The 21,356-nt window shown below is 38.9% G+C and overlaps 1 protein-coding gene across 1 annotated transcript in view; it reads left to right on the top strand.

Moving 5' to 3' along the window:
• LOC124159377 overlaps nt 1-3,267 on the top strand; it is a 37,551-nt gene extending 34,284 nt beyond the window's left edge. The window contains exons 8-9 of the mRNA XM_046535149.1: nt 585-734; nt 1,720-3,267. Of these exons, the coding sequence (XP_046391105.1) occupies nt 585-734; nt 1,720-2,332 (763 nt within the window). The 3' untranslated portion in view covers nt 2,333-3,267. The remainder of the gene's footprint in view (nt 1-584; nt 735-1,719) is intronic.
• Nucleotides 3,268-21,356: the final 18,089 nt, after the last annotated feature.

The raw sequence follows: 21,356 nt of genomic DNA, 5'->3' as shown, positions 1-21,356 counted from the left end.
GTCGTCTGCAATGTTACAGCAGATGCCCTAGTAAACTAAAAACATTCCTTGTCAGGAAGTTAATATTTTAGTTCTATTTTACGATGGGGATTCTAATGGAAATAATTAGCTCGATTTAGCCTTGCATTAAAATGCGAATATTCTGGTGCTTTTGTGTGATATTTTATTTTTCTGTAAAACATTGAAGTGGTTTGAGCTCATGCACGGATAATCCGAAACACGAATAAACAGCAGCCCGATAATTGGGAGTATGCTGTTCATGTTTGTGTTCATGTTTTTCATTCATTAAAAAAAATGAAAATATTTAAAAACTCTATAAGGCCTTACTAGCCTATTCATTGGCATCAGCTGGTGACTAATTATGTTTCTATTATGTATATATAAAAATATTATAGAGTGAAAAAAAACTCATCATTTATGTTAAACATAAAATATAAATTGAATCTAACATTATTATTTTCATTAATGGTATATTTAGTTTCCTAAAATATCTGACTTAATGCAATGAATGAGTGTATTTCTGAACTTCATGGTTCGTGGAGTTCCCTTTTTATTCATGGTGTGTTTAAACTTCTTTTTTGAAGGACCTGCTGGAAGTGCAACAAAAAGTTCATTAAAGAAAGTGGATGCAATAAAATGACATGTACCTGTGGTGCTGTCATGTGCTACGTTTGTAGGAAACCTGTGAAAGACTATAAGCATTTCAATCCCTACAAGGATCGCCCTAGTGAACTGTAAGTAGACTACTCAATGTATTTTTAATATTTATTCTGCATATGTATTTGTAAATACTGTTATATAAAAGGGGAATGCTTGTATATTTAATTTGAAACAAGGCTGATACAACAAGGGGACTGGGGTTGCATGGAAGGGTTGTAAGATTCAAACCTTTCGAAAAGTGTGCCAGAAATGGTCATAAGAGTGCTGTCTCACTATATACTGTATATGTCTGAACATAGTCCCCCCTTTTTTCCAAAAATGCCTGTGGTAAAAGTAAAGGGGGGGGACTATATTCAAACGCATTTTTTTAACTTTTCCCAAAACTGAAGCCTCAAAATGAGGGGGGGGGACTATATTCGGAGAAATGCGGTAACCCCCCAAAATATGCTCCCTCCTCAAATAAACCCCTGTTCCTATATAATTTTTCCTGAATCATTGAAAAGAATGTGTGAAGGTTGTAGTTGGGTTGCCGTACTCTTTTTCCCTACTTATGGTGGTTGGACAATGGGTGAGTAACCCTATGAAAGCTTAACGCAGTAAAAAAGTGCTGTATTAATAAGGATGTACAATAAGGATGCTGGCTTACCAGGTAGGTAGTATAATATGTGCTCAGTAGTGAATTTGGCTGGAATTTGGCCTGGCTGGAAAGTGAATTTCTGGCACCATGAATTGTGATGATAGAGAGTGGCATAAAAGCTCTCTTCAAGAGAACAGACTATGATGCTTTAAGCTTGTCTTTATTATTGCTGCATTAGCTTGGATTAGAAGGGAGTGGGGATTCAAAAATGTTCAAATGTGTGGTCGAAATGGTCATAAGTGTACTGTCTCCAAATAAAACCCCCCAAAATGTGACTCCTCTTCAAATGTACCCCCATCCCAAAATAGTAATTCCTCACTACAGCCTTGAAATGAAACTATATTTATATTGATTTTTGTTACTTAACGAATTCATTGTTATGTGATTTTTCTCACTGGCGTATTTTCCCTTGGAATTTTCAGGTGCCCTTTGTATAGTGATGATGCAGAACTACATGTTCAATCTGTTAAGGTGGAGGCTGAAAAGGCAAAAGAGGAAATCATGCGACAAAATCCAAATATTAACTTGAAGCATGATCCAACCCTTAAACTTCCTGAAAAGCCATCTTCATCCAATCAACCGAAACCCCCACCGTTAAATCCTTTTCTTATTGGTAATGATAACATGGACATCCTTATGAGGAATGTCCGTGAATATTACCAGGCTAGAATAAACAACCGGAGGCATGATAACAGAGGGCGACATAACCATCACAATGGCGGACATGTGAATAATTATGGTGCTATACCATGGATGAGGGACCATGGTTACAACATTCCCCCAAACTATGAAGTTCCACCAGTAATACAGGTTGCACCCATGCCTAGAAATCATCCCCATCATCCTCGTCAACCTCTCCATTATCATAGAGCAAGACCTTATGCTCAGCAAAATGTACGTCTGCCTACGGTGGACAATATGTTGGTTGGCAATTATTACATGCCTCCTCAGCGTCCTCGGGAGCAACAAATGGGACACTATGTGTATCCTCCCCCTCCGGAAAGGCCTAATGCTCAAAATAACCCTCGTCGATGAGCATTTCTTGTCTAGTCTTCTAAAGTGGGTGAAAAGGCCATGTACAATATCTTGGTAATGGTTAACAACCAGAAATTTAGCTCATAGGTTTTAAATCATTTACCTGGTTGACATCTGAGACCTACTGAATGAATGATGTTCTGAGACTGAGTGTCTGTAACATTGAAGTAGGTGAACTCATAAGATTTTAAGTTGCTTTTTCATTAATTGATATTATTGTTTATTGAAATTACTGCTGTGATTCAAAACCAAGTAGTAGTTAATTTGAAAGTTTAATTTTTTGTCAATTAATATGTAGTTCTTCCATCGACTTCTGATTTTAATATTTTTTGTGATAAACGATTTGAATCTCTAATAATTTCAAAAGTAAGAAGAAAAGAGTTTGTTTGAGCCACATGCTATTTGCTTGGTTAATTTTATTTAGTGAAACTTGGTGTAGATTCAAATGATGAATGATGATTTGTTTTAGAATATGTAAACTCAATAAATGATCCAGATTGGACTAGTTTGCAGTGATAAAGAATGGAAGATCTCAGTTACCAAATGTTTATTTTTATTTTATGGAGCATATATGCCTCTCATTTGTTCTTGTTTTTGGTAAAAGGGCTTAAAAGACAGGATCCGGGCAAATAATTGTTGGCAATGTGGTATTTCGGCTCGTATAGTTTGAGTCCTCTTTGTGATTGAATGAAACTCTGTGTATGCTTCCTTTTTCCATGTGGAGGGCACAATTGCTTTGGTATGATGATAACTTAGCATTTAAGCATTTCCAAGCACCCACACATACTCCACAATGTTTGCCTAAAGACAGATTCTGGGTGTGAAATTGCAAATCTACAAAAGTGAAATATGTATTTATGTTTGTTGTTGCTGGTGTAAGTGTACCTGCAGAAGAACTGATTCCCTGTTTAATAAATTTCTTTTAATGAAAGAAAGAAAATATGTAATTCAGTCTGTCCTTTTGTGGCAGAAAATGATATCTGAGTTATAAAAGGGAATGTGGGTATTAAAGCTGTCAGTTTGTATCCAGAAATTAATACTGCAATCAAAACAAAAGGCTAATCACAGTCAATATTGCTGTTTGGAGTGCAAGTGCGTGTCATGATCTCTGAAGTGCTATAGAATAACCTTGATTTGAGAACCTAAGGCACACTCATCAACCTTACTGAGCTTTCGGGTCAAGGGTCTTATAGCTCTACCTGTAAATTTGCTGCCAGATACAAGAGGTAGGTAAGGTGTTTTGTTTGTGGTAAGGGGAAAGTGCATTAGTTGGGCAAAGAAAGTTTTTGATAAGAATCATTGCCGAAAAATAGCAGTGTGTGGTATTAGGAACATTCGTGACTCATACTGGATATGAGGTAGATGTTGTATATGACAAGTGGGGATGAGTATTATGTACAGTGCGATGAAAGCTTTTCGGGGTTTATCTAATATGTACATGCTTGCCCTGGCACTTCTTTCTATAAGACTGTTGTTAGTGGACTTAATGTCCTGTGATAGCACTTGTGATTAGGGTGCTCCTCCTAGTGAGATGATTATGTAGAACTTAAAGCAATTCTTTTCATGCATTACATGAGTAAGTTGCTCAATCTTTAAAGCTACATGCCATGAGGCAAATGAAGCAGACATGTGAATTAGGCACTGGAGCCACTCACTCAAGTGAGTTATATTGTAATTGTAAAGTCTGAAGCTGGAATGCACATGCTAGAAGTTCCTAAAGCTGCCATATAAGCTTGTTTCAAGAGATCAGACGGTGATGCTCAAAGGTGTTATATCTGTGATAATACTGAAGTAGCTTGGGTTGGACAGTAGGAATGGCCTGCTCTTGTAACCTAACTTATGATTACTGGGTATAATTTGTTATAAAAGAGTTTGAAATACCTCATGGACTTGTATGTCAAAATAATATTAGAGGAGCATGTGCTGCTAAATTGTTGTGGGTGAAATTGAACTTCGTTAAATCTAACTAGTGACCTATCCCTGTGATATTCCCAGTGGAATGGGCACCTCATGGTGTTGATGCAGTTTTGAGAGCCCTCAAAAAATTTCCACCAGTGGTGTTGCCTATTGAGAATCCTGTGCACTCTAGGCAGACCAATAGTACATAATTGATGAGGGCAAACACACTATAACAGTGGTTCCCAACCGGTGTGCCGCGGCCTTAAGGGGTGCCGTGAGATCTTTTGAGGGTGCCGCCAAAATTTCACATTACATATTTGTATCGTAATACATTTTTTTTTATTTAGGCAGAATCAGTGTAAACAGTATTCTCATATCATCTAGGACTAGGTATAAGGTGTTGTTGCATGCCAACTCTCGAAATGAAACAAATAAATAAATAATAATAAAAAAGCTACGGAGATTTTAAATATCTAATTCCTTATAAGGGTGCCGGGAACTTTTGAAAGGCTTTCCAAGGGTGCCTCAAACAAGAAAAGTTTGGGAACCACTGCACTATAATGTTGATGTGGGAAGTTCAAACATGGGCTAGTGTAATAGTTCTTCTCAGAGAATATTGTACAGGATTGGCACTTTACATAGATGATTCTGACTTGCACAAACCTTGATTTGGTGATCTGATGACTCGGGGATGTCAGGAAGTAGGATTCTTCAGGAATAATACAATAGGGTTCCCATTCAACCATGAAAACCGTGAATAAGCCGTGAATTTTGTCTACCGTGAAAAAGCCTGAAAATAGCAGTGAATTTCATCATAAAACCTTAGAAATCTCTCGGACTTGATTGTAGAACTAGAATAGGCAGAGTGAAAGAAAAATCAAAGTTTCGAACATGTTTCAAGGCCGAGTACATGCAGATACTGTCCACACATTTTTCTGCCCGCAAGTATTCGAAGTGCCATTATTAATTGGTCCGTGTGCCATGGCAGCACATTGACCTTAAGCCTGCGATTGGAAGACATTAACCCTGGCAAAAAATCAGGCACTTCTTCACTTCCCTGCCACCCTGCTCTCTTCATTTTCCCACTCACACCCTTTAGCCGGAACTAAATTTTGCTAACTATAGGTGACGTCATAAGAGATAGCACTTTCATTGCTGCGTTTGCATTCAAGGCATCTTTTGCGTTTGTTACATTTTTAGTTAACGAGCGGGCGATGATTGTTACGTGATCAGTATTTCTGCCTGAAATGCCTGATCTACTAACTGAATTTGATGATATTTAGACTGTGAAAACCTGGAAAAAACCGTGAATTTTATAATGTAGTTAGAGTGGGAACCCTGTACAAGAAATGTGTCTTAATTTACAGTCATTAATGACATGTTCTACAAACATTGCTGTCTAGTTCTTCTGGTCAGATTAAATCCTCCACTTTCTGGCCTGGAAGCAAATGTCCTAGAATATCATCCCTCAGGTGACAGAGAGAGGATGTCCACTGACCTGGAAAACTGGGATTTCAGTCTTCTTTTAAAACTCCGGGAATTTGGGGAGTGTCCTGGAAATGTAGATTTTTGACGCATGTATCATCCATTGAAAACTAACCCAATGCCTCGACTTCTTGATTCTCAACTGAAGCAAGAACCAAAAGCAAGGAAAAAAATAAATTTCTTATTATATTTTTGCTATAATTTTTCCAGATATCTATATCCCTTAAATTGAAGATTCTCTTCCAATACCTTTCCTTTACAAGAATTTTCTGTAATAATAGTTTCTCACATGATATTCTTCACTCAATCATAGTCAGCTCATCTTTTGGAAGTAGCTAGCGCAACTTGTTGTGTACTGGACTTCACTTTTATGTTTCTATCTGCTAATTTTCCTGGAGAATTAGGAAATATCTGGAAATGTATAAATTGCAACACACTTGAGAGAGCAGTCAGCGCCCTTACCAAGGTCCATGTGATCCGGCTGCCAGCCCTCCAAACACCAGGGTCAGAGATGAGGCTGTGCCAATGGCAGACCAAAGTCCCGTTGATGAAACACTGGCTCATTGCCCATCCAGGGTCCCAATGTTTTTGTTCCAACTACCAGACCCACTGGAGGTTGTTGAGAAAGTGGTGGAGAACATTCCCCTCACTGGACAGCACCTATGGTGGAATGGATCTAGTAAGACCAAGGAGCCTTGTCTTCTTGATTCTGATGATGATGAGGCAATGTCAGTGCTGAATGGTTATCATTTCTTTCGCTTTGTGCATTACGGAGCCTCAATCATTTAATTTCATATAAATGTCTTTCATATTAAAATAATGAGAATATTTTGTACAGTAACTGGTATATGTTGTTTTTACCTCAAATATGAGAAGACTATGCCTGTCAGGACCTTGTTCCCCTTCTCTCCCAATCAGCCAAAAAAAAATATCCTGGATCCGGCCTTGGAGGAACTACCTTAGGTATTTTTTTATGGCTGCGGCACTTGAGAAGCAAAGTTAGACCTCAAGGATGCCTTCTTTCAGCATCAAATGAAAACTGCTCCTAAGAAGTAGTACAGGATGAGTGCAGGAAAGTAGTGCACTTCATTTTTAGTCTTTGTAGTAGTTTTTTCAATCAGTTACGCATTTTTATATTTCATTTTGTTTCCTTTAGCTTCTTAGAGAATTTTCATTGTTAATCAGCTGTCCCAAAAATTTACAATGTCACATTTGTTAAAGTATTTAAATATGCTCATATGATCTACTATTTAATTATAAAGATATAATTTTTTTCTTCCAGAGTGACAGTTTTTTTGGCTGGAATGGGAAGAATCCACTAGGCTATGCACCACCAAATTCCCACCATGGTTTCCTGTCTAGTCCATAAGGTGATTGCATTACCTGTATTAAAAGGTCAGTACAGACTAGACCTTAATGGTGTGATTATTCCTGTTGGCATAAGTTCCTCTGCATAAGGTCAACTACTCTGCAACTTAGCATCTCTGTCCACACACGAATGTGACTAATTGCAGATCAAAGTATGTAGTAGTATGAAGGAAATGAGTTTTTTATCAATTCATCAATACATATTTGGATATTGATTACCCTGGCTGACTAATGTAGCCTTCTTTTGCATATAAGCTTAGCTAATATGGTTGCAACTGCAATCAGTTTGCGACTCGAATGGCAAAACAGCTACTTTGTGTGCAGTATTCTCTAAATGGCATAAGGTTGACAATAATAGGAATATATTGCTCTACAGAATTTTTAGTTAGTAATTTCATCTTCAACAGGAGTATTAGTAATTATTGGAGGATAATTATTTCATGAAAATTTTGGAATCATTTACTTGGTACGAATTCAAATTCAAGAATTAAAAACTACTTATGAAGACATGAGTAATGAATTAATTAGCAAAAACGTGCATCAACACAATTAAATGATAATGTCCATTTTTAATCCCTCAAGTGCCCAGATGTATCTTAAGATACATACAGGAGTCAGTACTATGTAAATGTTAGATTTAAAAAAATATTTTTTCCCGCATCAGATATGATGTCTAATCATAATTAAAGCGAAAATGTAAAATATTTAGAAAAAAATCTTCTGGGCATTAATGGGTAAAATAATTTAATTAGTAAAATTGGACAGCTTTTTGTAACAAACTTTTCAAATTTTGCCACCCCATGAAATCTGCCGTCCGGGGCACGTGTCCCCTCCTCCCCGCCCTAGTTCCGGGCATGACCCCTCCAGTCGGTCGGGAAACCCGAGAAGAATTCGCTCACATCTCGATTTTTTTATCGCGGTGGAGGAGGGGAGTCGTCCAATGGTGTCGCACAAGCGTAGTGCTTGAGAAGGGGCATATCCTTCCGCACCATGTATTACTCATTGTTGTTGTCGCTTGTCTTCTTCGACTGCTTCCTCGCTCCTCCATCCCCCACCCTTGTCTCATTGCAACTACGCGGGAAGGATAGCGGGGGAAAGGACGTTTGTGAAGCACAGAGTTTTCCTGGGGTGGTCCTTATTTTTAAAATTTTCGAATTTCTTATGGGACGCCCCCATTTTTGTTTCATTTGGTGAGAAAATAAATCATGAAAATTATGTTTGCAATCGGATACCGGGAAAAGGTGCCGCATCGCACTTGAAATTTTGGTATTTTTAGGCGTTTTTCGGACACAACTGAAGATGATGTCACTCTCGGATTATTCTATCACTTACATGTTTTCTACAACGACTCGTTAGACATTTGCAGTGTATCGCCTCAAGAATCTTTCATTTCTGCCCTTTGGATTCCGGGATATCGCACCGAGAGCGAGTGCGCGCCACACCAGTCGGACAATTTGGGTGGCACGCGGGTTGCATACTCTCAATATTTGTCTTATATCAGGATCTTAACTAGGGGGGGGGGGCAAGCCATGGTCTAGAGGGGGGCATGCAGTGGTTTAGGGGGGCAAGCCAAATTGTGACATTTTAGCATGGAAAAGGTGAATGAAACCAGCATTTTTAGAAAATTTTAATAGGGCTTTATTATATTTTATGAGATTATTTCCTTGAAAAAAGTTTTATTTTATTTACATTATTATTTAGTATAAACTAATACATATCATTTTTCGTGGGTTAAAAGAAAATTTGTTGAATACTTTCGTTTCAATTCAGTGCTGATTTTGCTTAAAGACTTTTGCGATTTTTGCTTTGCTTGGCAGCTGCCCCTCGCTGAGTACGCCTATGCATTCTCACTCATCGTAAAAGCACAAAATTCTTTTGATAAACTTTAAACTTCGTCAATATAACCTTGAATGCTATATTTATCACTTTTTATTGCCAAAACGGGCTTAGTAGCAGTGGTTTATTAAAGTGGCTTAGTAGCAGTCGTCCACGCCGAAACCCTCCGTTTCCTAAATGCGATAGGGGTCGAATGAAACGTTCGTGCCTTTTTGCATTAGTGCGTGCATTTTGCTGATAGCCAGGGCCGGTTCCGGACATTTTTCTAGTGTAAGCGAACAACATTCCGCCACCAGCCCTCAAAAATAACCTGAAAGGTAGTAGGGATTCCCTCTGGATGCATTTTAAAATAAATACAAATACTTAAGGAATATAATGATCGAGACTTAAATATCAGCGTGAAGTGAGAACTTGCTTGTTCGTGCGTATTGAATGTGATATTTTTATTGCTTAAAAACTTGCGCTGAAGCGCCCCCTTTTGCTGGAGTCCGTCGTGGCCTAGTAGTTAGCTTCCCGTTTAAACCCTACTGATAGCCGGGTTGTCGAGATTTATCAGTCGGATGAAATGCGTTAATGGGAGACAAGCGATTGCGCTTTTTGAGGAGTGAAAATCCCGTGCGTGTGTGTTAGTGTCCTTGTAAGATATCGATACGATGTTCTGATGTGCGGAACCCTCGGTGGCGACGGGGTTAAGTCCTTGCCTGCCAAACAAGAGGTCGCGGGTTCGAGTCCCGCCTGGGTAGGTTACCGCTATCCAGGGCATGGTTGTTTGTGAACGTGTATTTGTTATAAGTTGTTGAAAAATCCCCGATGTAAAGGCCAATACGAGCTGTTTTCGGTGGAATGAAAATAAATAAAAAAATAAAATAAAAAACTCTATATTAATAAATGATGTTAGTTTTAAACATGTTTTACTGTGGGCTAATATTTTCTCTTAAGAGTGCGTAGGGTTTTTTCTCACGACTCTACCTTAAATTATCACGGGTGAGGTTACTTTGAATTTGTATTTACGGCAAGTTTTGCTTGCCATTGAACTCCCAGGATAAATTGCATTACCCTTCTAATCAGAGAACGCGTGTTTTTTGTATCAGTTTTTATCAATTAAGTTGGAATCTGTATTTGGATAAATATCAGCCATCCAGCAGATAAGATTATTTGGCCAATTTAGTGAAAGGGTGTACTATATTAACCCTGTGCCGGCGTCCGCTTAAGGTACAAAGGACAGCCTTGGCTTTACTTCCCATCCGGGGGATTGAGCTTGAAGAGCCTTCAATACTCTCCCACCTAGGAATGAGGCTTCCCACGAAAATATCCATCACCTCCAGATTTTAAACTGGAACCGTAATGGCGGGAAGTCGACGCTATTGGCAGTGAATTTGCTCAATTTCGTGATTAATCCTTTTTGATTGAAGTAAGAGATTTCAGAAGCTCGATTGTACTTCAGAAGCACGCATGTACAATGTACATGCGTGCATTTGGCAATAGCCACGTAGGCCGTGTAGGGAATCCGATTCATAAAATCAGTCAATTTTCTCTTTCATCGAGTAATATCGTAGAGTAAGAATAGGGTGGTTTCCTATTATTTTTTTATTGCCTAAATCGAAAGACTATAACTCCTGGAGTACGTATTTCACGCTTTTAGATTTTTAAATGACGATATCTATTTTTCGCGATTAAAGGAAAAGTGAAAATTTTCAAGCGCGCGAAAACGCGACGGCTAAGTATGAATGATGGGAAAACTCCGTGTGACGTCGTTCTGGTTCCCGCTGCTGCAAGTGAAGTGACCTTGGGGCGAGACTTTGAGCGCTGATACGACGCAGGATGCTAGCAGGTAGCAGAGTACCCTGCTAGCTGGTAGCGCTTGGCTTAAATAAGGATTATTAATACCTTATCAAACGAGGAAAACTTTCCGACCTTAGCCAGTTTTAATAGGTGATTATTAAGACATGTTTCCCTGAGCTATGTGCCTCATGCGTGCATTGGTAATCTCAGACGATGTAAAACTCCTATCTACTCGTATAGAAACTAGGTCCATGTGACGTCACGTGGAGTGGTATCGCATGGGCGCCAATCTGGACTTTTTCCAAATGAGGATAAAATTGACCATTGCCATTCGTCTAAACCGGTATATCTAAAAACAAATAATTTTTCATTGATGAAGGAAACTACCCTATTTGCTTTAGATTCTCTGGAGATGGGTTGTACATCTTTGTTAATTGATTAGCATTTTTCGTTTTCTCCAGAAACTCAGCGGTATTCAATTTCCTCAGGTGTCGGAAGCGAATGATTTGTGTATTTGGAGGAAGGAACCTCATCGTATACCGCACCGTTTCTAGTAGTGACCCCATCTATGCTTCTGGCAGGATTAGACCGCCGCATTGATTACACTCAATTGAAGGGCTCCCGGAACTCGATGATGTGGCAATAAAGAGGGAGGAGGTGCAATCAAAAATAGACCTCTTGTCTCCACCCTTTTGGATGTGTTTGGACGCCTTTGTCGTTTGTTCGCGCTGCGGTTCGCCAGTTGACTCCCGTCTCTCGTCTGCGTCACGGCAAGAGCATCTGCCAAATCGTTTCAATTAGCTAACTCATCTGGCGAAGTATTCGTTAGATCATCGGCGATCTGAATGCACGCATTGTGTGGCGGGGTATCGTTGCACATTCGATTAGAGAATAAAGGCGAAATTATATTCTGTTGAAACGATGAAATTAATTTATTGCTCCTAAGTTACTTTATGAAATCATTTGGGCGATTCCGTTAGTGGTATTTATCGTTTAAATCGTTGACAAATACAAATTTCGATGCATGACGCCTATAATTTTGAGTGTAAATCTGTATGCTGTAACATACCAATAATATTAAGGGCACCAAAAACTGGTTATGCCTTATCGTATTGATCGTCTATGTTAGCCAACCCAGTAACAAATTAAAATGCAAGGGTGATTAGGGTTTCTCTCATTCAACGTTCTTTCTCTTGTGAACTTTCGGAGAGTTTTGGCCGGCGTACTGAGAAGAATTCTGGGTTAATTACTGAATAGAATGTGAGAAATGGACCTACCTGTAGCGTAGTCCGCGGCGAGCTCTATCATCTCCTATCCAAATTTCCTATTGGATTAAAGCTCTGAGTGAATGCCCCTTCTCCATTATCGACTGAATCGCTTCATCGCTTATTCAAAAGCATGGCGTTACTCAAGAATTTTGCTAGTATACGAGTATTCCGACCAGGCTCTCCTACGTGTGAAAGGATTATTTACGGAACTGACTTAGTCACAGTAGTTATCACAACGACTCCATCATGAATTTTTGCACTCACAATATTGTATTTTCATGTAATTTGTGTTTACATGCTTGCAGTATGTATAATAAGTAGGAAATAAAAACCCGCTGGGAGTGTAAAAGATATTAAAGCAGGTGGTATTTTTCATTTTATCAAGATACTCATTTTTACGTGCTACTTAGAGCTTCAGAATCCCTGCCAGTGTCGAGCGGGTACCTCTGGTATGGCCTCGAGAAAATTCAAATGAATAACTTGTAAATACTAATAACCATCCCCAGTATGTTATGTATGGGTTTTTAATAGTGAAAAATGCCATTTTGGAGGTTTTGAATAACCATTTATTGATCCTGACGATTAACCATCGTGTAGCGAGTTGGTTCTGAGGCCATGTGCTTCATCGTTTTATATTTTATCTTTCTTTTACTTGTTGAAGGCTAAAATCATGAGCGTACACAGCGAGGGGCAGGGGGGGGGGGGGCAGCTGACCCCTAGAAGCAAAAATCGCAAAAGTCTTTAAGCAAAATCAGTGCTGAATTGAAACGAAACTATCCAACAAAATTTCTTAAAACCCACGAAAAATTATATGTATTAGTATAAGATATGTAACTAAAAGAAAACTATTTTCTCAAAGAAATAATCTCATGAAATAATGAAATGCTGTTATAATTTTTTTGAAATGTTGGTTTCATTCACCTTTTCCATGCTAAAATGTCACAACTTGGCTTGCCTCCCCCCCTTCCCCCCCAAACCATGACTTGCCACCCCCCAGTTATGATCCTGGGTACGCCCTTGGCTAAAATATCTAATTCTAAATAATTTATTACGGCTTCGTTGCCCTCGTTGTCTCTTTTCCCAACTTGGCCCTTTTTCAAATTTGTTCACGTCTTATTATTCCTTCATTATTATGTATTGAGTGATTCTTTTCCTTATAGTCGTCGTTTCGTGCAATTAGGCACTGCTGAGGTGGCAAAATTGTTCTCTCTGGTGTGGCTTTAACGTTATAATGTTGATCTCATATTTTAAGGTATTCTCCCGGTAAATTAAGGTACTGATAATTGTTGCTAGTCGGAGGGGAGGCAGTGGCGGATACAGATGGGGGCGCAGGGGGCGCGCACCCTCCCATGCGTGCCCGCCGGTATGGTCAAGCATTGCAGAACCACAATTATAACTTTTTCATATCATGAGATGGCACTGTCTTGAATATGTGTGTAATGAATTTAACACAAAATTTTCTTAAACTTTGTGTGTTACTTGATTATTTTCATTAGGATAAAAGTAAAGGTAACTCAAGTTATCTTTTGCGCCCACCCCTCGAGTTTTTTCTGTATCCGCTAGTGAGGGGAGGTGGGATGTACTAATTTTCTGTGTGTTTAGAGAGTATGTAATCAGGCCCGTGCTGGGCCGCCGGGGCAACAGGACGCATCCCAGTGCGCCCTCCAGCCTGGAAATCTTTGTTACCCCCCCCCCCCCTATTCTGAAACGGACAAATTTTACAGTCAGAATACCAACATTGAGCAGTTAACTTGATTTAAATGATGTCTCATTTAACAGCATAATAGGGTAGTTTCCTTCATCAAAGAAAACGAAATGCATTGATTGTGATTCCTTGGCTGCTATTCTGGATAAGCGTTGCAAAAAATAGCATATGCTATTCTGCGGGTCATTATTGCAACGACCCCGTATTCAGAATGAAGCGTAGTAATAATTTTGTTCGGAATAGCAGCATGCTATTTCTTGCGCGAGCTATTTGGAAGCTCCGCCCCTTCCCGTATGAAAAACTTTCTGAACAGTTTGCGCAACCAATGAGGGAGAAGATATTTTATATATTTTTCTGTATTTTATGGAATATTGACTTGCAATTACAAATAATTGCTTCATTTGCATTTAAAAATTATATTAAACCGTGGATTTATATAATACGCTTTGAAAATCTCGTTTAGGAAATCAGCTGATTGTTGTTGTTTTGATAATATCACAATGGCTTCAGACAGGTGGGTTAGGTCATAATTTTACTGTTATAATGATGATTTATCGGGCATAAATATTGAATCATTTACCGATATCCGATCGGTCCTTTAACGTGAGATATATGTTATGCGAAATAATCATTGAAACCTAAATATGTTTGATTTTCTTCGTAATTGTCTTAGGCTTCGAAGTCTGTTCGTTGCATGTCAAAATAAATATGTACCAACTTTTATTGCTTTGATCGTGACGATATAGCTTTACTGTATGAACTAGAAGCTTTCGTTTCTAATACTAGCTTTATATTGTATGACTCCCTAATTTCAGTATTCATTCTCTGTTTAGGAAATGAAGTAGGTGGCAACGTCACCGCTGTGCTTTCATGTAATATGATGGAATAGTATCAATATTTCAGCTGCAGATTTGGAAAAAGCAGAGGGATGTGATGGTGAATTTGAGGATGGATGGAACAACTGTGAATAAGTGAATCGTGTGGAAAGTGCTGTTGTGTCACTTATTATTGTTTTCGTATCAGCTGATTTTAATATGCTCACTGAAATTTTTGATAGACCCTGAACTGTGCCGATATACTGAAACTTAATTGTGTGAATAACTTACTTGCCTATAGAGGAAACAATTTGTATTGAATTCCACATGATATATATTGCATTAATGATGTACATGGATATTCCATTAAACGTTTGTGGCGAATCATATTTGTTCGGAAACTTTATTGGTGTTCGGAGAAATCCTTTGTTTTCAAGCAAGTAATTCAAGTCGACTGCCCGTGTTATAAGTTTGTAAATTTTAAGTTTTAATTGTAGAAGGTAGCGAATAGTGGGGAAAATAATTTCGACTCGTTGCATGTTTTTGTATATACTGTCCAATTGAGGAAATGAACGGCTGATCAAAGTATATGGTATTATTATGGTAATATATGGTTTTCATTGAAAGCTATAACTGTTATTATATTTGGCGAGTTAGTGTGTTCACACAAGCTTGAAAATTTTCAAGAATCGACCTGATAGCCTACATTGAGGATATTTTTAGTAGCAAGTCAAGTGATGAAATAAAATTATGAGTTGTAAATATGAATAAAACACGGAAAATTTGGGCTAATCGTAGTAATTCTTTGCATTAATTGTGATTGTTTTCGTACTGTCGATGAAGCAAGCTTGAGCTTCATATATTAAGCTCGAATGTTAATTTCTAACCAATTCACTTAACTAGTTAAATATTCATCACTTATGCTACTATTATTTAATTAAAATAAAGCAGATAACATTTTATTTTTGGTTATTATTCCATTTTTCAATGCTTGATTATGTTACTTTAACCTCAGAAAAACAATTCGACATCGCAATGCGCACGTTTTCAGGGTTGCAATACCGAATAGCTCGGCCTCGAAGACCGCGTAATATTATAGCAAGCCTACCGGTTGCAGTTCGCCGTTCAGAATAGTGAATTGCTACGGGCCTATGCTATTCTGAGAATTACGTCTTCCGGTGTAGTAAAAACACGAATTGCAACCGTTCTGAATACCAAATAGCATAGGCGTTGCAATGCGCTATATTATAGCAACATCGGTTGCAATATCGGAGAATAGCATAATGCTATTCCATCCAGAATAGCAGCCCTTACCCACCACTAGTGTATTCATAATATACAAATTATTTGATTTTAGAAATCGCAGTTTAGACGAATGGCAATGGTCAATTTTAACCTCATTTGAAAAAGGCCAGATTGGCGCCCATGCGTTTCCACTCCACGTGACGTCACAAGGACCTAGTTTCTATAGGAGTAGATAGGAGTTTTATATTGTCTGAGATTACCAATGCATGCATGAGGCACAGAGCTTAGAGAAACATCTCTTAGTAATCACACATTAAAAATACCTAAGTTCGGAAAGTATCCTTCGTTTGATAGGGTATTAATAATCCTTATTTAAGCCAAGCGCTACCTGGTAGCAGGGTACTCAGCTACCTGCTAGCAGCCTGCTTCGTATCAGCGCTCAAGCCTCGCCCCAAGGTCACCTCACACGCCGACAGCTGAAACCAGAAATACGTCACACTTTTCCCAGCATTCATACTTGGCCGTCGCGTTTTCGCGCGCTTAAAAACTGTCACTTTTCGTTTAATCGCGAAAAATAGATATCGTCATTCGAAAATCTAAGAGCGTGAAATGCGTTATCCAGGAGTAATAATCTTTCGATTTAGGTAATAAAAAATAATAGGAAACCACCCTATTAACACTGTCTTGAGTAAACAAAATAATAATTAAAATTAATATATTTTAATCTGGTAAGATTCAATTCAATCTCAAGAGGGTAAGGATTAAAAATTCAAAAGTAATTAATTATATTCCACACCCCAAATCCGGTAGTCATCCCCCTGCATATTGCCGGCGCCCTCTGGCCATGACCGTCCACCGCCGTAAGAAGGGGTCCAGTACGGGCCTGTTTGTAATTTAGGTGAACAAACGGGAGTACGGGATGATATACCTTTTATATTCCAGGAGGCGACGCGTTTATTCAAAATATAAAAATTTAGGGTGCATTGAACTTGTGAAATTAAAAATTGTGTTGAGGACCCTCGAGAAGTACCTTGCTGTTATAGTATCCTTTTCAAGTGGGAATGGGATGCCCCATGTGTGTTCAAAAAATACCGTTCCCTATACCTGCCAGTTCCGTTCAGGAACAACAAAATAAAGAAGTCGAGCATTTACCCGAAATAATCCCATCGACGCTTAGTTATTTATACGTGCATTATATTTCACGGAATGTATTTTATTGTAATTAATTATATTATACTAAGGCTCGACCTAATCCCCATTTTTTCAGAGTTGACTATATTAAAACGCCTAATGAAGTGTGCGAATACGTAGGCGCTAGTTGTAATTCTCTTTACGCATTAAATATTATCATTAGGTAGTACATTATATCTTGCTCATGTCAAAACTTGCATTTTCCTTCATCAATAGGTAAAGTTTAGAGTAAAGGTAATTATATGAATATAAATTGTAAAACCCTTATGATAATCCTAAGTCAGTCGCATTCAAACAAATGTAAACTAGAATATTGCAATCCAAAATTTTATTGTATGATTTAGTAGTTGCCATTAGTCTGATTGTATATTCTATTTTAGCGGACGTTGATTTTTGTTCGGTAAAGTGTGTTGTAACCGGGGATGGCAAGTGAAACGAAACGAAAATGTTTCGTTTCGACCCAGAGAGAAACGAATGTACGAGGCCTTCGGTTGCGTTCCCGCACGAAATTGAAATCACCAAGGAGTTTAGTTTCGACCGGGGACGAAACTTTACTCCCGGGAACGAAACTAAATTAATCGAAAATCCGCTGCTCATAGTCAAGTTTCGATCCCAGAAGTTGAGTGGAGGGGGAAAGGAGGGAATAGTTTCGACCCATTACGTTTGACATGCGTGTAGAGAGGTTAAAATATCGAGCTTAAAAATCGAATGGCCAGTTTGCGTTCACCGTTCTCCTTTTAGTGGTAAAAATATGAGTGCCTCATGCATTTAATGGCGGTAAGCCGAACCTCTACTTCATTTAACCGTACTTCGTACTCGTTGTGTGGGTCGAAACTAAGCTGTTTGAAGGTGAAGCACGTGTCCCTCCGGTGCGAAACATAATTTGTGTTTCGTTTCGTCTCAGAGTTTTAGTTTAGTTTCGATCCGAAGTAGTTTTGACTCCGATTTCGTTTCGACCCAGAGTTTAGCTCCCCGGGTTTAATTCTTTTTCGTTTTGTTTCTACATTTCGCTTTCGGGAACGAAACTATTGAAATTTTACTGGTTTTGACTTGTTGGTTGTTACCTCGATTCACACAATGAATGAATGAAGTACTCTGTCTTGATATACAAGCTTCATCTAAATGATCACTGCATTAAAATAGTATTTATATTGCTTTGAATTGTTGGGTACTTTTTAACAAGTTATTACTACTTGCCTAGTGGAATGGTATCGTGTTATTCCGAACTTGGTTTATTCATTTATAATTCAATTATTACATCTTCTGGAGTTGCCTCCCTTCACCAAGTCTTAGATATTCCGTGAAACCCATCCTCGATTCCGTTTGCAACAGTACATAACTCGTGAGAACAGGGAAATATCCTCTGTAAACAGTATATTTGGATCGTCGCGCCGTCGTGTGTTACGTCTTACTTTATTTTTTCTCAAGAAGGTAGATATTTTCGAGTTGTTTAACTTAACATTTTATTACATATTTGTTTTTTCGCCGCCTGGTTATAGTGAGAACTATTGAAATAAGAGGTAGTCGCACTTTTCCACAGTTATTACATGCCTACGAGGCGTTCCGGCTGGTGCAATCTGCACATCTGTTGTAATAATTCATCATTCAATCAATCAAGCATAAAAGAAACATCCTGTGAGCCGAAACGCATCTTACGCATTTAATAAGAGGGGAAAAGTGTAACCACCTTTTATTTCAATAATGCGAAATTCCACTATATTACACCTGACTCGTTTTAACTTAGTGAGAAGTATTACAGGTTGCAAAAATAACTATTACTAGACTGTTGCCTGCTTTTTCTCCTGAGTGTCCTTGTTGGTACGTTCTCGGAATACTTTTTGAATGGTTGGACTCAATGGAGATATTTACACTCACTTGCCTTTCAGTTGCTCTGTGTTATGTCACACTTCGATGGCTCATCGGTTTATAAATCTTGTCTGTTCGTAAAAGGAGAAAGTTGGCCTGGCGAAGCCGCACGATGATCTGTTTACGCATCGTCTAAATCCTCTTTGTTGCGCGTCGCTTCAATTGGAGGAAGTAGGCGGCACTTAATTTAACCACGCGTTTCGACAACTGGAAATTGCTTTGGGGTGACGGATTAATCATTCCGACGAACGCCAAAACAATCTCGCGTGCTCATTACCTGGGAAATTACGAATCAGCTTGCTGGAAGGAATGATTAGTCAGCCACCTTTTTTTTCATTTCTCCTGAAAACCTTTTGACTAACTAGTTGTAGATCTTAATAGCCATTATAATGTATATTCCACATTGCTATAAACGTTATTTTTAAAATCTTTTCACTCATCTAGGGCCAATCAGAAATATATGTGAATTTTTTTCTTATTTTTCTTCCTTTATTTTACGTGCTCGTATATTGCTATAAAATAGTTCTCATGTATAACAAAAAAATAGTAATCTGTTAATTTCACCTTATTTGGTAATCCTTACGTCTCAAGCCAAATTTATCGTTAGCTCCGCCTGGCGTTGACTTTATTTATTCAAGTACATATATCTAATGGGATATTTTTCATCTCACCGTTCTGTAATACGCTACTCAATTTTAGAAAAATAGGATCATGTCATTTTCTCAAAATGATATTCTTATTCCGTTCTATTCATTGTTAAAAACCGTACTCCTCTATTTTGGTGTGTAGTTATTGCCCAACGTGAAGATAAATGATCCCTCGAATGTTTCAGAGCTATATTGTGATTTTTTACTAACAATACGTCAGCCAAAAGATTTCGTTTTAAATCAGTAGCACATTGTTTGGTATGACTAGGAATTGAATAGATCTAGACACTTGTCCAAAAATTTGACAAAAATGTACTGCTTGTATCAGGCATTATGTGTACAATGGCACGCTCCTGAACACTATATTTTTTCCGTATTAATCGTATAATTATTGATAAATTTCTTGTCTCGCTGACGAATTAATGGGCGATTGTGTTTTCCCAGTAGTGTTCCGAAGTACATTTCCTTTATTAGTCAAAAGAGAATCTGCGAGTAATCTTGGAGTAATTATGACGGTTTATCAGTCTCGAAGCTGACTGGGTCTATCATGTTTCCCTGAGCTCTGTGTCTCATGCTTGCATTGGTAATCTCAGATGATGTAAAACTCCTATCTGCTCGTATAGAAACTAGGTCCCTGGGACGTCACGTGGAGTGGCATCGCATGGGCGCCAATCTGGCCTTTTTCAAATGAGGTTAAAATTGACCATTCCTATTCGTTTAAACCGGTATTTGTAAAACCAAATAATTTGTATATTATGAATACACTAATGGTGGGTAACGAATCGCAATCAATGCCTTTCGTTTTCTTTGATGAAGGAAACTACCCTGTTGACCGCTCGTATAGACAGAATTTATCCGATCGCCGTCAAACATATCCCCTTGGAATGAGGGTGCATCGCGAGATGATGATGAGAACTTCGTCGTCATCTCGCGATGCACCCTGGAATGACTCGTCGTTTGAATGAAAAATTTCTAACTCACTAATATCTGATCGCGTTACCAGTGCTGTAGTTGGAGAAAAAAAATTAGGCAGTACTGACAAAAAATTCCAACAGCTGAACATATATTATACATCCGGCCGCGAAGGTATTTTAACCGGTACGCTTATAACGAGTTTGGATTTTAGCGGGTACGCCATACCGGTCCAACTACAGCACTGCGTGTTACCAACCACTCGGAATTGACCGCTCGTAATGACGGAATTTTTCCGAACACCGCCAAAAATATTCTCTTGAAATGAGGATACATTGCGAGATTACAATGAGAACTCGTCGTCCTCTTCGTAGAATGACTCGTCGTTTGAATGAAAATTTTCTAACTCAACAATTTCTGATCGCGCGGCCAATCACTCGGAATTGACCGCTCCTATAAACTAAGGAACGGAATTTTTCCTATCAGCGTCAAGCAAATCTCCTTGGAATGAAGTTGCATTGCGAGATTACGATGAAAACATGACGTAGTGGATGTCCGAGTTCGCTACTTGAATAAAATAAAATTCCGGACTCAACAAGCTCACGCTCGGCGGTATCCTGGGAGTGGGTTGGAGGGTGCGTGATGTTGGTCGATCGGCAGCGTGGACGGGAATCCGAGGCGCGGGAGGAATGCGCGGACGCCATTAAGGATGATGCCTTCGTCGTCTCCTACCCACGAAGCACCGCGCGGTCCGCGACGCATAACTATCCGGGTGACATGCCCGTACCATTTGAGCCTATCCGACCTCGTGGCCTTTAATCAAGAGGGTGAGGCGATAGTAGCGGAAGAGGATGGAGGGTTTATGGAACGTTTTTCCGTTTGCATTAGGGTGGGGGGGGTGGAGGCGGAAGGGAGATTTCGACGCCTCCTCCAACACCTCTTTCTCGCCACCCACCCCCTTTTCCCTGCTTCTTCCTTTCCCACCCCCACCCCACTCCACCCATC

This window comes from Ischnura elegans, chromosome 5 (genome assembly GCF_921293095.1).
Source record: "Ischnura elegans chromosome 5, ioIscEleg1.1, whole genome shotgun sequence".
NCBI classification, from domain to species: Eukaryota; Metazoa; Arthropoda; class Insecta; order Odonata; family Coenagrionidae; genus Ischnura; species Ischnura elegans.
This window is presented reverse-complemented; position numbering and strand designations above follow the sequence as displayed.